Source organism: Chaetomium strumarium (assembly GCF_033439665.1).
Source record: "Chaetomium strumarium strain CBS 333.67 chromosome Unknown B0T15scaffold_5, whole genome shotgun sequence".
NCBI classification, from domain to species: Eukaryota; Fungi; Ascomycota; class Sordariomycetes; order Sordariales; family Chaetomiaceae; genus Chaetomium; species Chaetomium strumarium.
In genome coordinates this window covers 3,474,356-3,487,835 of record NW_026944433.1, presented here as the reverse complement: position 1 = coordinate 3,487,835, position 13,480 = coordinate 3,474,356, and the positions used below count along the sequence as shown (strand labels likewise).

General features: G+C 49.7%; 2 protein-coding genes across 2 annotated transcripts; one reads left to right on the top strand and one right to left on the bottom strand.

Moving 5' to 3' along the window:
- Positions 1-1,343: 1,343 nt before the first annotated feature.
- B0T15DRAFT_400416 (glycoside hydrolase superfamily) lies at positions 1,344-2,725 on the top strand (the record flags this gene model as incomplete). The annotated part of the gene is made up of 4 exons (XM_062865058.1): positions 1,344-1,466; positions 1,531-2,154; positions 2,211-2,348; positions 2,411-2,725. The coding sequence occupies 4 exons, from the start codon at positions 1,344-1,346 to the stop codon at positions 2,723-2,725; spliced, it is 1,200 nt and encodes a 399-aa protein (XP_062720704.1).
- A 232-nt stretch (positions 2,726-2,957) lies between these two features.
- Positions 2,958-5,484, bottom strand: B0T15DRAFT_399049 (glycoside hydrolase family 95 protein; the record flags this gene model as incomplete). The annotated part of the gene is made up of 3 exons (XM_062864986.1): positions 2,958-4,654; positions 4,711-4,943; positions 5,012-5,484. The coding sequence occupies 3 exons, from the start codon at positions 5,482-5,484 to the stop codon at positions 2,958-2,960; spliced, it is 2,403 nt and encodes an 800-aa protein (XP_062720703.1).
- Between the last annotated feature and the right edge of the window lie 7,996 nt (positions 5,485-13,480).

The window sequence follows — 13,480 nt, the reverse complement described above, 5'->3', positions numbered from 1 at the left end:
GCAAGATACTAGCCTGCGGGAGCTGGTTGAACCGCACGTTGTTTTACGAGTCGAATCCCACATTCCCGACTGTTACGCCACGAGAGCGAAGACCTCGAGCCCAAGGGAGCCGAGTAGCTAGGCACGACCGGAACACCGCGAGTTCCAAGATACTGGTCACCGAAGACCAGATGAGCGAAGTGCGTTACCAAAGCGCGAGGTAGCGCAGACGATCGGGAAACCCTCACATAGCGTGGGGCACTCAAAGGGCGACCTTCCGACCAGACAAAGGTCACAATTGGCAACACGGGAACAACAACTGCGACGATGAACACCGAGGCATCAGTTCGGCCCCAGGATTGGGACCAGCAACTGATGAGGACGATAACCCAAATGATGGGCCAGATAATTGAACTTCGAAACGAACATGCTCAGCGCCCTTACGGAGATGGAAGGTCGCTTGGCCAAGTCGTCGCTAGGAGTACTTGGAGGCGAAGCAGGGCTTGTACGAGCTGATGACCGAACTTCAACGAACCGGATGTAGTTATCGTGCCAAGGCACTTTAGGCTCCGGGCGAAATAAATCCATCCATCCGTCAAATATGTCCCTCACTATAGTTAACGGCAATCGGATTAGAGACCTCGGTCGATCTCGGTATATCATTAACCCCGCTGTGATCATACATGCGGACGCTGCCAGGGTAGAGAAACGCAAACCGCAGACTCGCCGGCCACCGCGGGTCACCGGCATCGTACACGAGCGGATGCCTTGCATGTAAAGTAGGCGCGGAGGGACCGCTTGCCCTACTGGGATGGGCGACTGCCCCTACGGCATAAGGTAACGTTAAATAATACTGTAAATATAATAATAGTACCGGCTTCCCTGCTATATCTGAAGTTAGCGGTATTGTACAGTAACTACTCTTCTAGTATCACCATGATTCAGTCGCTTGCAGCGTTCAGCGTCACACCGGCTGCGGCCCTGGCCTCATGCTGACACTTCCAGCCGAAGCGCGGATAAATCGCTACCATACCAGGCATGACAAGGATTTACGTCACTTCTGTTCGCTCTTTGCTAATACTATTGGCGCGCCTAGGAGGCGGGTTCTGAGTTGACCGCCAGGTAACATTGAAACCGAATAGGATCGCAAAGGCAGCACTCTGGTGACATCCAATTACTTGGTGAAACTGTGCTTGGACACCGATGCCTTTCCGGCTACAAACGGGTAAAGGCTCGAATCAGGCGTAAACTTGTATTTCTATGAGCCTGTCTAATGTCGATCGAGGATCAGCATCGGTCATAGCTATGACAGATTCTTTTATAGTCACTTCGAAACAACCGTATTAGGACACTGTTGAGGAATGATGTTGAACAAGCTACTTGTACCGCTGATTGTTCTCTTCTCGAGAGCTTCATCGCGAACCGCGTCAGAAAAACGGCTCGACAATGGCGTTGGACGCACGCCAGCACTCGGCTGGAACTCTTGGGTGTTTATTTATCCAGAAACACGTTAGGGTTGAAAGGACATGAAGCTGACGAAATACCCTACAGAACCAGGGAGGCTGCAACGCGGCTTCAGCTACTGTCGTGCTGAACACAGCTAAGGCCTTCGTCGACCTGGGCCTCAAGGACCTTGGATACACCTACGTTAACATCGACGACTGCTGGTCGGCCAAGCAGCGCAACAGCACCGGCCACCTTGTTGCTGACACGTCAAAGTTTCCAAAGGGCATCGATGGCCTCGCTCGCGAGGTCCATGCCATGGGGCTGAAGCTCGGTTTGTACGGCGACGCGGGCACCCAGACGTGCGCTCTGTATCCGGGGTCGTACGGCTCCGAGCAGAAGGACGCGGACACGCTTGCTGCCTGGGGCGTCGACTACTGGAAGTTTGACAACTGCCTGACGGAGCAGGTCTACACGAACAAGGGTATCAAGTCGCAGCAGTATTACCCCATCATGCGCGATGCGCTGCTCAAGACGGGCAGACCCATTTTGTTTTCTATTTGCCAGTGGGGAAGAGACGAGGTATGGACCTGGGGAGGCAAGGTTGGGAACTCGTGGCGCATGTCCGAGGACATCCAAAACAACTGGGCGTCTGTCTCGAGTATCGCAGCCAGGGCAGCCACCATGTATCAGTATGCGGCCCCGGGCGGCTTCAACGATTTGGATATGATGGTACGCTTGATACGTGATTTAGCCGGCTGGCAGTTTTTACAGCTAACACTAAACAGGAACTCGGCAACGGCGTTCTCACCGAAGCGGAGGAGCGAGCCCATTTTGGTCTGTGGGCCATCATGAAGTCGCCCATAATCATGGGCACAGACATGACCAAACTGAAGGCATCGACGTTGAATATCATCAAGAACAAGGTAATAGAAATTGGTTAACCACCAACCGTAGGCGGGCGAAAGTTGAAGCTGACACGAGAAAGGGCATCCTGGCCATCCACCAAGACCCCCTCGGCAAAGCCGCCACCACTTTTACGCCGAAGGGTCAGCCCGCGCCCGTCAGCGGCAAGCTGTACAGGTACTATGCCGGGCCGCTTTCTGACGGAGTTGTCGTTGGCCTGGTCGCGGCGGACGGAGCCGAGACGCTGACGGTCAACTTTAGCGACGTGCCCGGCCTAGGCGCGGGTAGCTTCACGTGGACGGAGCTGTATAGTGGACGTAACGGGACGGGCACGTCGGTGTCGCAGAGGCTGGCCACGCACGATATGGCCGTGTTCAAGGTTGTGACCCACGTGTAAGTGTGATAAGGATATAGGGGTTCCCCTGGCCCTGCAGTGCGATGTCTTTCCTTTTACTTTAGTGTGACAGTAAGCTGCAACTTGGGGAGCTCATGGCAAAAAGATGCCTGATTGTTGCGAAGCCCTTTTTATCGCAGTACTATCCTTTTTACTAAATAGTTCAGCCAATGCGCACTTCATACCGCTCCCCCTTTCCCGGAATATTGTTCCGACCACTATCTGTCAACCTTCATCACGCCGCAGCAGTGATCTCATACAACCCCCCAACCTCCGTCTCCACGGCACCCTCATACCTCTTCCCATCCACAAAAAACCCCATTCCCCCTTGCACCCTTACCCTCAACAACCCCCCACTCCGCGCCTCAATGCTCGCCCGCACAAACAAGCCCCCCTCCCAAACCAACTCGCGCACCACGAACCCCCCTCTCGCCACCAACCCGTCCACTCGCCCCTTCCCACCCACCACTTTTGGCAGCGCTGGCAACAAATGCACAGTCCAGTCATGGCTCTGCAAAAACACCTCCGCCATGCCAGCCACCAGCCCAAAGTTCCCGTCGATCTGAAACGGCGTACCCGGCCCGTTATCCGAGTTCCACAGGTTTGGCGAGGGGAATGTCTGGATGAGCGTCTGCGCGTGCCGCCACGCGTCGTCCCCGCGCACCAGGCGCGCGTACAGGTTCACCGCCCACGCGCGCGACCAGCCGGTGGAGCCGGAGCCGGAGGCCATGCGGTGGTCTAGGAGGGCGGCAGCGGCCGTTGTTAGGGACACGGAGGTGGTGAGTTGGCTGCCTGGGTAGAGCGCCCAGAGCGGGGAGAAGTGCCTGTGGCCGGGCTCGGTGTCGGCGTAGGAGGAAGAGCGCCATTCTTGGAGGCGCGAGGTGGTGGGGTTGATGGTGGGCGGGCGTATTTGTGGGAGTTTGGCGCGAGCGGCGGTGCAGTCTGGGTCAGTGGGGGGGAGGCCGAGGGTGGCGCAGGTCTCGTTGATGTTGGTGAAGAGCTGGTGGAGGAGCTGGTTGTCCATTTCGATGCTGATGTCGAGGCCTTCGCTCTTGCCGGCCTGGCGCATGCCCTGGGGCACGACGAAGGCGTGCTCGGGAGAGAGGGACGGGCCGGCGGTCCAGTAGTTGTTCCATTGGAAGAGGTAGCAGTGGTAGAACTGGGCGGTTTGGCGGAGGATGGGCCACGCGACTTGCTGGAGGAAGGTCTTGTTCTGCGTGAAGCGGTAGTGCTCCATGGCGTCGGCCGACAGCCAGGCGGCGCCCATCGGCCACACGGTGTACGGCGTGCCCTTGTCGACAGGGGCCGCGTCGCCCCAGAGGTCTGTGTTGTGGTGCAACATGAAGCCGTGGTCGCAACCGTACATGGTCTTGGCCACGGCTTGGCCCCGGGGAATGGCGACATTGATCAGGTCGAACACGGGCTTCTGGGTCTCGGCTAGGTTGGTGACCAGTGCGGGCCAGTAGTTCATCTCGAGGTTGATGTTGATGGTGTACTTGCTCTGCCACGCGGGGGAATAGTCCCGGTTCCAGATGCCCTGCAGGTTGGCTGGAAGAGAGCGCGGTCCGGTGTCCCGGGAGGAAGAGACAAGAAGATGGCGGCCAAAGTTGAACATGAGGGTCATCATCTGGGGATCCGCGTTGGGGTTCCTCTTGAAGTTGCTCAGCCGGGTGGGCACCGGTTGTAATCCAGCATCGCCCGAGGACCCGAGGTCGAGCTTCACGCGTCCCATGAGACTGCTGAAATCGTCAATGGCAGCTTTACGAACCGCTGGGTAGCCTGCGGCCACGGCGGCATCGAGCTTTCGTTTCAGCTCGGCCTGCGCCGCGGCAGCGCTGGGATATCGGTATGTCGTCTCGGCGTCGAAGAAGACGTCAACCATATCAGCTCCCGTTATGGAAATAGTCTTGCCATCCGGGGAAGTGGCGGTGCCTAAGGGGAGTCAACTGTACCGTGTTTTACACAATAATCCTTTCTGCGATACTCACCCCCTGAGTTGAGGATTCTGGCTTCAGACCAGAAGGTGATGGCTTCGGAAGCCTGCCCGCTATTTGCGCTCAAAGCGACAGTGTGGGCGCTCGCGCCGCTGCCGGTACGAGCTGTCTGGGAGAGAATCCATTGGGCGCGAGAGAGGGAAAGCTTGACGTTGAGCTTGCCCTGCCCGCTGGCACTCAGGCGAAAGGCGAGAACGCCATGGGGATAGCTGGCGACGTATTCACGGCTGTTCTTGTCAGCTCGTGGGCTATACGGGGTGGCCCATGTGAAGCCACCATATAACTGGTATCTCACCTGTGGTTGGTGCCGCCGTGGATGTAATTAACCCCGGCTGTGCCCTGGTACGTGTCGAGCCAGCGGGTGTAGGACGAGATGCCGGAGCTGTGCCCAAAGTCGATGCCGACGTTGACCAGCGGATGGTATGCTCTCGGCGAGGTTGGGTTGCCCGCCATATTGTCCATGGCAGATTCGCCGGCGCCCGTTATGTTCCCCAAGATTAGCATCTGCCTGATTTTGGGAACAGCATCCTTGGACTTTGGGTTTGCACGGTCCAGCCACGGGCCGCTCCAGACCGAGTTCTCATTCAACACCAGCTTTTCCTCGGCCATCCCAAAGACAGCCGCACCAAGTCTTCCATTGCCGATGGGCAGAGCACTCTGGAAGTCGTTGCCTGCATCTGATGTGTACCAAGCGAAGCGTGAGCCATCCCACGGTGTAGCAGCGTCGACAATGGCAGAGCCCAGAACTAAAAAGGCCGTGGATATCATGTTAGAAGTCATGCCCACACATAATGCGAAGTTGTGGCTACCTATGCTGGTGAATTCTTGCATGGTGGGAGCCCCCTTTTATGCACAACACCGGCGATCGCCCCCGAGAACCCGTAAAGAGAGATGTTACTTTCTATCTGCACTCTATTACCCGAGTCGATCGGGGTAAATGACTCAGCCCGGGTCACCAACGCTTCACCTGATTCGCGCGCCTATCCTACTGCGGGTGAAAGTCTAGTAAACACCGAACAATGCGAAGCGCCCCTGTTAATGGACGATACCCCTTAACTATAGTTTACCAGTGAAAATGGGGCATGGATATTCGAGCGGTAGATTAGATCCCCCAGTCTTGGAGTCCAGATTCAAGCACTGGTCTCTATCATCTGGCTAAGGGGGAGGTAGCATTTCAATCCCAAGCTGGTGCCGACTTTCCGAGAATTTGCAAGAAGTCTGTAAGCATAATTGAGCAGGCATTATTGACGTGCCAATGCTGGAAATGTCCATATTCAGATAGGGCCGATCCATGTTCTAGGACTCAAAGTAAGCTACCCTGCTGAAGGAGCCAGGTGGTTGGTCATTGTTGACAATGACCATGCTGAAGTTGGAGATACAACCGTTCTTTCCAGGCACTGCCGTGCCGGGGTTGCCTGTTTCCGACTTGGACTCGGTGCAGAAGTCCGCAGCAGTGCCTGTTCAGCCGTCAGTAAAGCTGCGTGTTGGCACCAACATTTGAACATTTGGGGTCTTGAACTGGTCGTCCATCAGAACTAACTCCTAACAAATTAGAGAATTGCCTCGCCCAAGTATTGATCTCGAGTCATGCAAGGCCTTCATCCTCATGCGGTACTCGGAAAAGAGACCAGTATCTCGCATCTGCACCGAGTTGACTGAGCGGTTCGGCATAACTGCTGGCCGAAGTACATTGTTCACCCAGTTACGCAAATGGGAGATTGCGAAACACCAGGTAAAGACCATGGACTCGGACTCACTACGTGAAGCCCTCGAGGACAAATATTTGGCGCATACTCCAAACGACAGGCAGCTCCATGAGTTCCTTGTCCGCCGTGGCTTCACTGTTTCGCTGTCTGGAGTCACTGTCCTCCGTCGGAAACTCGGGATCTCGCGCTTTTTGGACAATTTCCAGCTTGCGGAATGCAAAGCAAGGATCCTGAACTTTCTTCAGTCCTCGCCATCTTCATCGATGCTTCTCCCACGCCTCGGTTATCGGGCCGCCCTACAGCATGTTCACCAAGTTGGGCACATCAACATCTCTGAGCGCCGCGTAAAGCAGCTCCTAGCAGAAGAATTCCCTTACAAATCCAGTTGCAGCTGCAGCAGGTTCAGATAAGAAGGGCTGGATTCACTCTTCCTGGTCCAAATTACACATGGTCAGTCGATGGGCATTACAAGTTACAAAACTGGGGCTTCGAGATCTATGGAGGGATTGACGCATATTTCACGCTTTGTAAATTGGTCTTATATTGGGGTCTCAGCTTTGACGCAACGGTCTGTCTTTGCTCAGTATCTCTGTGTTGTCAGGGGGTTTGGTGTCATTCCGATGGTTGTACGCTTTGATGGAGGCGGTGAGACTATCATGGTTGCTGGCGCACACTACTGACTTTCCCTTGGGGTTAATCGAGCTCGTCGCCTCCGACCAAGGTGGAATCGAGAAGGGCAGGTGGAGTGGTACATGCTCGGGAACGATGGGCAAAGGGCACACCGTGTCGACCGCGTTGCGAGCTATCTATCGACCTAAACCAACTTAACCTTCGGTATAGCAGCGGTCGTCATTGATGTCGTTGCGATACCAACGACGAGGAGCACTGCTTTTACATTTCGGGAAGCAAAGCCAAGCAGGGCAAAGATAAGGACGTCATCTAGCCGCTTCGAGATAAGCGTCGTAGGGTAAACACTTCGGCCCATATAACTCATAGAACAGCTCCCAAGCGGCAAACACGTCTACGAACAACAACCTAAGGCAAGAAGCGCCGCCAAAATAAACGTAGTATTCCAAGCTGCAATCTTCAGGTGTTTCCACTTTAGAAGAGGAAACAGTCGACGCTGCTTTTGCAAGCTTCGAGGAATGGCCACTTGAGGCGGTCCTTAAGCGCGTTTGGGTGGGTGAGGCGGCGACTTTTCAGTTGGAGTTCATGTGGAACCCTTGTACAAATCATGGGCAAATTGATCATACACCTGAAACCCAGCGGCGCAAGTCACTAGCAGGGAGGGCTTCCTCGAAGGGGCGCGCCGTCCCTTCGAAAATTGCTTCCACGACTAGAAAGGTTCAGGTTTGAGGAGCCCAGTGTTTTCAGATTGAGGATATTCGGGACTAGCGAGAGGGGAGGGAGTACTTGGTCAAGTGGAAAGGGCATAGGCATAGGTACAATACTTAGGAACCTACTGCATATTTCGAGATGTGCTTCGAGGTGCTAGAGCAATTCCACCAGAAAGCAGGATTGCTAACAATATCTTGACTGAGTTTGAGGCTGGATTGTGGAGAGGTGATGTACACTTCAGTATGTTAAATTACTAGCGAACTCACAGCCGATTTTGTATATGTAGAGAGATGTTCGCCTATACATTGCATCCCCCTTTATTAACTATTTGGCTCCTAGTGAGCAGGCAATAGGGTGATTTCAAACGTAGGATCTCCTACCTTGACCTATAGGCATAGGTAGAGCCTAAGCTCAGCTTAGCACTAACACCGCCGATTTTCGTTTTATACATTTCACTTCTATATCTTGAACTAAGGTGACTAGCTAAGAAGCTAACCCCTATAGTCCTTTGTCGGCATTCATTAGAATTGCATCTATAAGGAAAGGTATAAGTGCTAGCGCGTGCCTATTAACGTCGGGCTCTGTCGCTTAGCATCTAGCTAATAAACGCTCGCTAGCTTTAGGCGTCTTTATCCTAAACTAACTAGGTTTATAAGAGCCCTTGATCCTATAATAGGCATATTATAACGACTAGATACAATTGAATAGAGTCAAACCGGCTATTGTTATCATTCTATTTCGTGAATCTAACGTTGAGGAAAGGAAAGAGAAGTTCTGAGTCGGTGGCTCAGAACATTATATGAAGATATTCCTGATTTGTGGGTCATATGACCGGTGCTCCATAACAGCCGTCAATTAGGGAGGTTGTAGGTTCGACCCCCGCCTGGCGCGACACCTATACCGACCGTGACAGTACTCTAGAGAGGAGACGAGAGCTTAGGGAACTAAGCCAATTAGCATAAAGGAATGGAAGCTCTCGATAGAGTTAACAGAGTACTAGCTCTAGGGAGCTCTATAGAGTATATGAGAGCACCTAGAAGTAGATAGTATATAAGATAGCTAATCATTCGTTCTAGTGGACTTAGGAAGTTCACTAGTGAGCAATATAGTTTAAGTAATAGCTTCTACCTATTATATAAACATTGCACATAGTATTGTTATAAACCCTTTGGCTTTACCAAACCTCTCCCTATTATTAAGATACCTTTAGTTGTCTCTTTTAGAGGATTAGGGCAAGAGATTCGTTATTTTAGTAGATGGGAGGCTAAAGGGTAATAAGATATATTCCCTACCGTCTATCTATAGTATTACCTACTCTACTACTCTTATGCCATTTCCCCTCCTAGATATAGTAAGCCTAGTAATTGCTCGGGCGATATAGTTAGACGCCTTAGTCGTGGTCTCAAGCGTAGTAAAATGTAGAGTAGGCTGCAGCGAAATCCAAGCCCCAGCGAAATCCAAGCCCCAGCGAAATCCAAGCCGCAGCGAAATTCAAGCCTCAGCGAAATTCAAGCCGCAGCGAAATCCAAGCCCCAACAAAACTCAAGCCTCAGTGAAATCCAAGCCTCTGTGACACCCAGGCCCTAGCGAAGTCTAAAAATAAGCAGCTACAAAAAGCCAGACCTCTATAAACGCCCACGACAATACCGCCGCCACTGAAACACGTGCTCGAGATCTTAATGCTCTCTAAGCCATCCATCGTCCTTCCGCCGCGCGATATTCCAAATATCGTGCATGTTTGCTGAACGATTCGATCTGATCGCCCATTCGGCTTCCTTGGCGAGACGCGTATAGAAGCAGACGAACCGGGTAGGATGCCCCTATAGAATTTAGGTCGCCACTAGCGCCAAAGTTCAGTTGACCGTCCGCTTGGTGTCTCGGCTATAGTATAGTTAGTATAGGGAGGTAAGGTACTATAGTATATAGGAGACTATATATATTACCGTCTTAGCTTCAGCTAAGTAGGTAAGGAGGAAGAGCGGCGATAGGCCTATAAGCGTCCTTATATACTTGCTAGTACGCCTATATTCTATTAACGCATCTCTCGATGCTCGTATATTCGAGCATCTCTACTGGGCGTTCTCGTATATGTCTATAATAGCATTAATATCGCAATTGCCGTGCTCTTTATAAGATTCTCCGTTCTATCTCTCAGACTTGACCGCAAGCTTAAGGTGATCGAATAGAGTTATTAGCTATATATAAGCAAGCTATTATAATATATATATGCTTTGCTTTTCTGAGATTATATTGTCTATAGCTCTAAATATGGCGATAACTCGGGTATCTAAACTAATAATATAAGATGGTAACGTTGTCTTCCGGAGCAATGATATCCAGTCTCCCCAGATCTTCTTATAGTTGCTAGCAAAACACTCGATTATATCGTATTTAACAAGCCTGCTGGACAGGGATTCCAATTGTATAGCCCTCTTGCCCTTCTTACCAAGGCCTTAAAATAAAACCCTAGTCGGTTAGCTTTTCGAATGCTAGATATAACTCTGTCGCTAAGACCTAGAGAGTCTAGTTCAGGCTAGGGGAAAGGGTCTTCCGCCTTTCTAGTTGTTAATAGAGTTCTACCCTATCTATGGATACGATCGGCCTCATGTTGCCCGTAGAACATATATATAAATGGTAGGGTTCGCAATGCTTATAAGTTGGGCAACCTTTGGTATCTTGGTGGCTGATAGACTCGGAGTGACAACCGAATGCGTTCTTCCTAGAACGGGTCCTACTGGTGTTCAATTCAGCTGGTCCGTTAATCTCTATAGGGTCGAAATCAATAGCGGCGGCTATAGTAGGTTCATTAATATCTATAGGGTCAAAAGCAAAAGCAATCATTTCGGTAGGTTCATCTATATGGTTGATAACTTTGTTAACCGTCGAAGCCTCGAAACAATGCTTTAGACTAGGCTATTGATAGTTTTATAGTATCAGCTTTATGTCCTAGCTAGATTAGACTAGTGAGAAGTGGGTATAGCTGTTATTAGGTTGGTAACTATTGCTATCTAGGAATCTGAACTTAGGGATAACTAGTTCAGTGCCTCTATTATATACCTTGCCCTCTAGGGCCTATAGAAGGGAGGTACATTAATAAATATAGTAATAGGAAAGTGACTAGGACAGGTTTATATCCTATAAACCTATTCTAAAGCCTCGCTCTCGACCTTACGTTCTTATACTAGGTAGCTCTAGTAAAGTAAGACAATGCTTGCAATATCTCGATAGAGGCTAAGGCTTTACACTATGATTTCTATTTGTTATTATATCCTGTATAAGGCATAATATATACCTATACTTGCTCTTCTTATAGTAAGACGGGGATTGACTAGCTATATAAAGACCTACGAGACTTGGCCATTGCTAGCTGCTTAGGCTAATCCTATATTAGGAGGCTTGGTAATGTCAACCAGAGTTGTATATGAAAAAGAAGTAGAGAAAAAATGGTCCCTTGGATTGCTATCCTATAGCCATGCTCCAAAGTGAGCTAGTTCAATATACTATATCCCTCTATTATTACACCCGTCGCCGGGCCGGCTGTCCTGATTCCCTGGCCAGGATAGCCTGGAAGTCAATATAAATCCGCTATAGTATAGCAACTAAGAAGCGTGAGTGGCGTTACTACAAGGATACGGCGGATATACCTACCGTCGTTGCGGGCCTCTGCCTACATCAAGTATTTAAAGAGGTGATCGAACTATCTCTCTAGGAGCAGTCCTTTGCGGTAGGCTCGCTATAGAAGAACGAGCGTGCTCTTAGTCTCGGTCTTTAGACTCTTGGCAGCCCGTTTCTTACAGACTATACACGAGAGTTCCCAGGCCGACTTGATAGTGGTCAAGAAGCTGGCGACGATAATAACCGGATAAAGTATAGTGAAGGAGATAAGGTTAGGTTTTAGGGCGAATAGGTATGGAGGGTATAGCAGTCTATTATATAGTTGATATAGGGTAGACTAGACATAATATCGCTAGGCTATAAAGGAGAAAAATAACTCAGAGGATAGGTACTTCTTCAGAGTCTTAATATAAGAACGGGTTCTTGAACGTACGACTTACTGAGAATATATACTAATTATATACTATCGTTCTCATAGGGCATAGCGCTTGCGGCATCTATAGGTTCCCCGCGTCGGCAGTACCACGCTTCTGCTAGCAGATTATAGGATAGTACTAGTCATATTACGTCAATGAGTAGGAGCTGGGTGGTATATTACATGCAGCAAGCACGCTAGTAGCAATACTACCATTCATATGCCAGCTTCACAAATACGTTCGTACTAGTCATATACGGCTATTGCTATAGGCAGGCCCTATACGACCAGTTATATAGTGCCATGGCGACCAGTTGCAGGGGGCGGCTAGTAGATGACCAGTAGCATAGTACCGTAGCGAATAGTCGTAGGGCAAGCCGCCTCCTACAACTGTTCGCCTTAGGCTCGCTGCAATACTAGTCGTAGGTAGGCCTTTCTATACGACTGGTAACGCTAATAGCAAACCCCTATAGGGTCACCTATATAATATATACAAGTGCAACTAGTGATGCTATAGCAGAGCCATGCCCAAATATTATTTGCCTATAGGGCCTTTATAATTCACGTACTTAATATATACAAGTGTAACTAGTCATACTTTAGGCGATGATAACCTTGTAATAGGTACTTATTTTTAAGTGCCTGGGCAATAGAAGGTTGTCCGCCTGCATGATATAGTGTTATTCGCCTGCCTGGTACACTTATAGATATATATAACGCCTATAATATATACTTAATTCACTGGACAAAAGATTTTGCGTTTTAATATATAGAGATAGTGCTCGTGTTTGGAAATGTCAGTAGGATCAGAGTCTAGCGCGTTTAAATATATATTCTGTTTTGGTAGTGCTGCTCTAGAAGCAGAATAGGCGATCCGATTAGATCGTTTACTAGATATACACAAGATATAGCAACATTATATATAGTAAAGGACTATATATAACTTAGAGAGTCCTGAAAACTCAGATATATATAATGTAAAATTATGACGGTAATTTACCATATTAGAATTGGGATTGTTGGAACTCTTGATAGTATAGTGATAGGGATTTAGCGGTATGAGGATTCTATAAGATATAGTGCTGGGATTTGGGGGCGACAAGAGGATTTGGTGGGGTTAGGGTATGCCTAGGATTTCAGGTGCTAAGGATCTAGAGGTGATAGGATTTAAGGGTAACCAGATTTGGTGGGGATAGAGCATTTTATAGTTACTAAGATCCTATAGCAAAGGTGGACAGAAAGTAGGGCATCTCTTTAAAATATATTAATAACGTTATTAAGATAACCTATTAACTATATATAATATTATAGTTATAAATCTGATTAACAGCAAAGCTTGCGTCTATTACCCGCCATTTGACAATAGCACCTGTTCCTATACATTTAGTATGGACATCTAGAAGCGCTATAATACGAAGGTATATATAAGGAAGTCGATAGACTATATTCATTCGCTCTAGGTGCCTATACCGCTATCGTTAGGCTTAGTGACGTTCTAACGTCACCCTTGTTCCTATTGGCCCCACCCTTTGCCCCTCCCCTAAAACGCGTTAGAGCTGTCCCTCCAATATCACAATTTCTGCCTATACCGGCTGTATCGGCGCTGGCTCGGCCCTAGATCGCGGATGCTAAGCTTTGCCACCTCCTGCGTAAGACTACCTAGCTCGTCTTCGTCGCGTCGCGATATAGG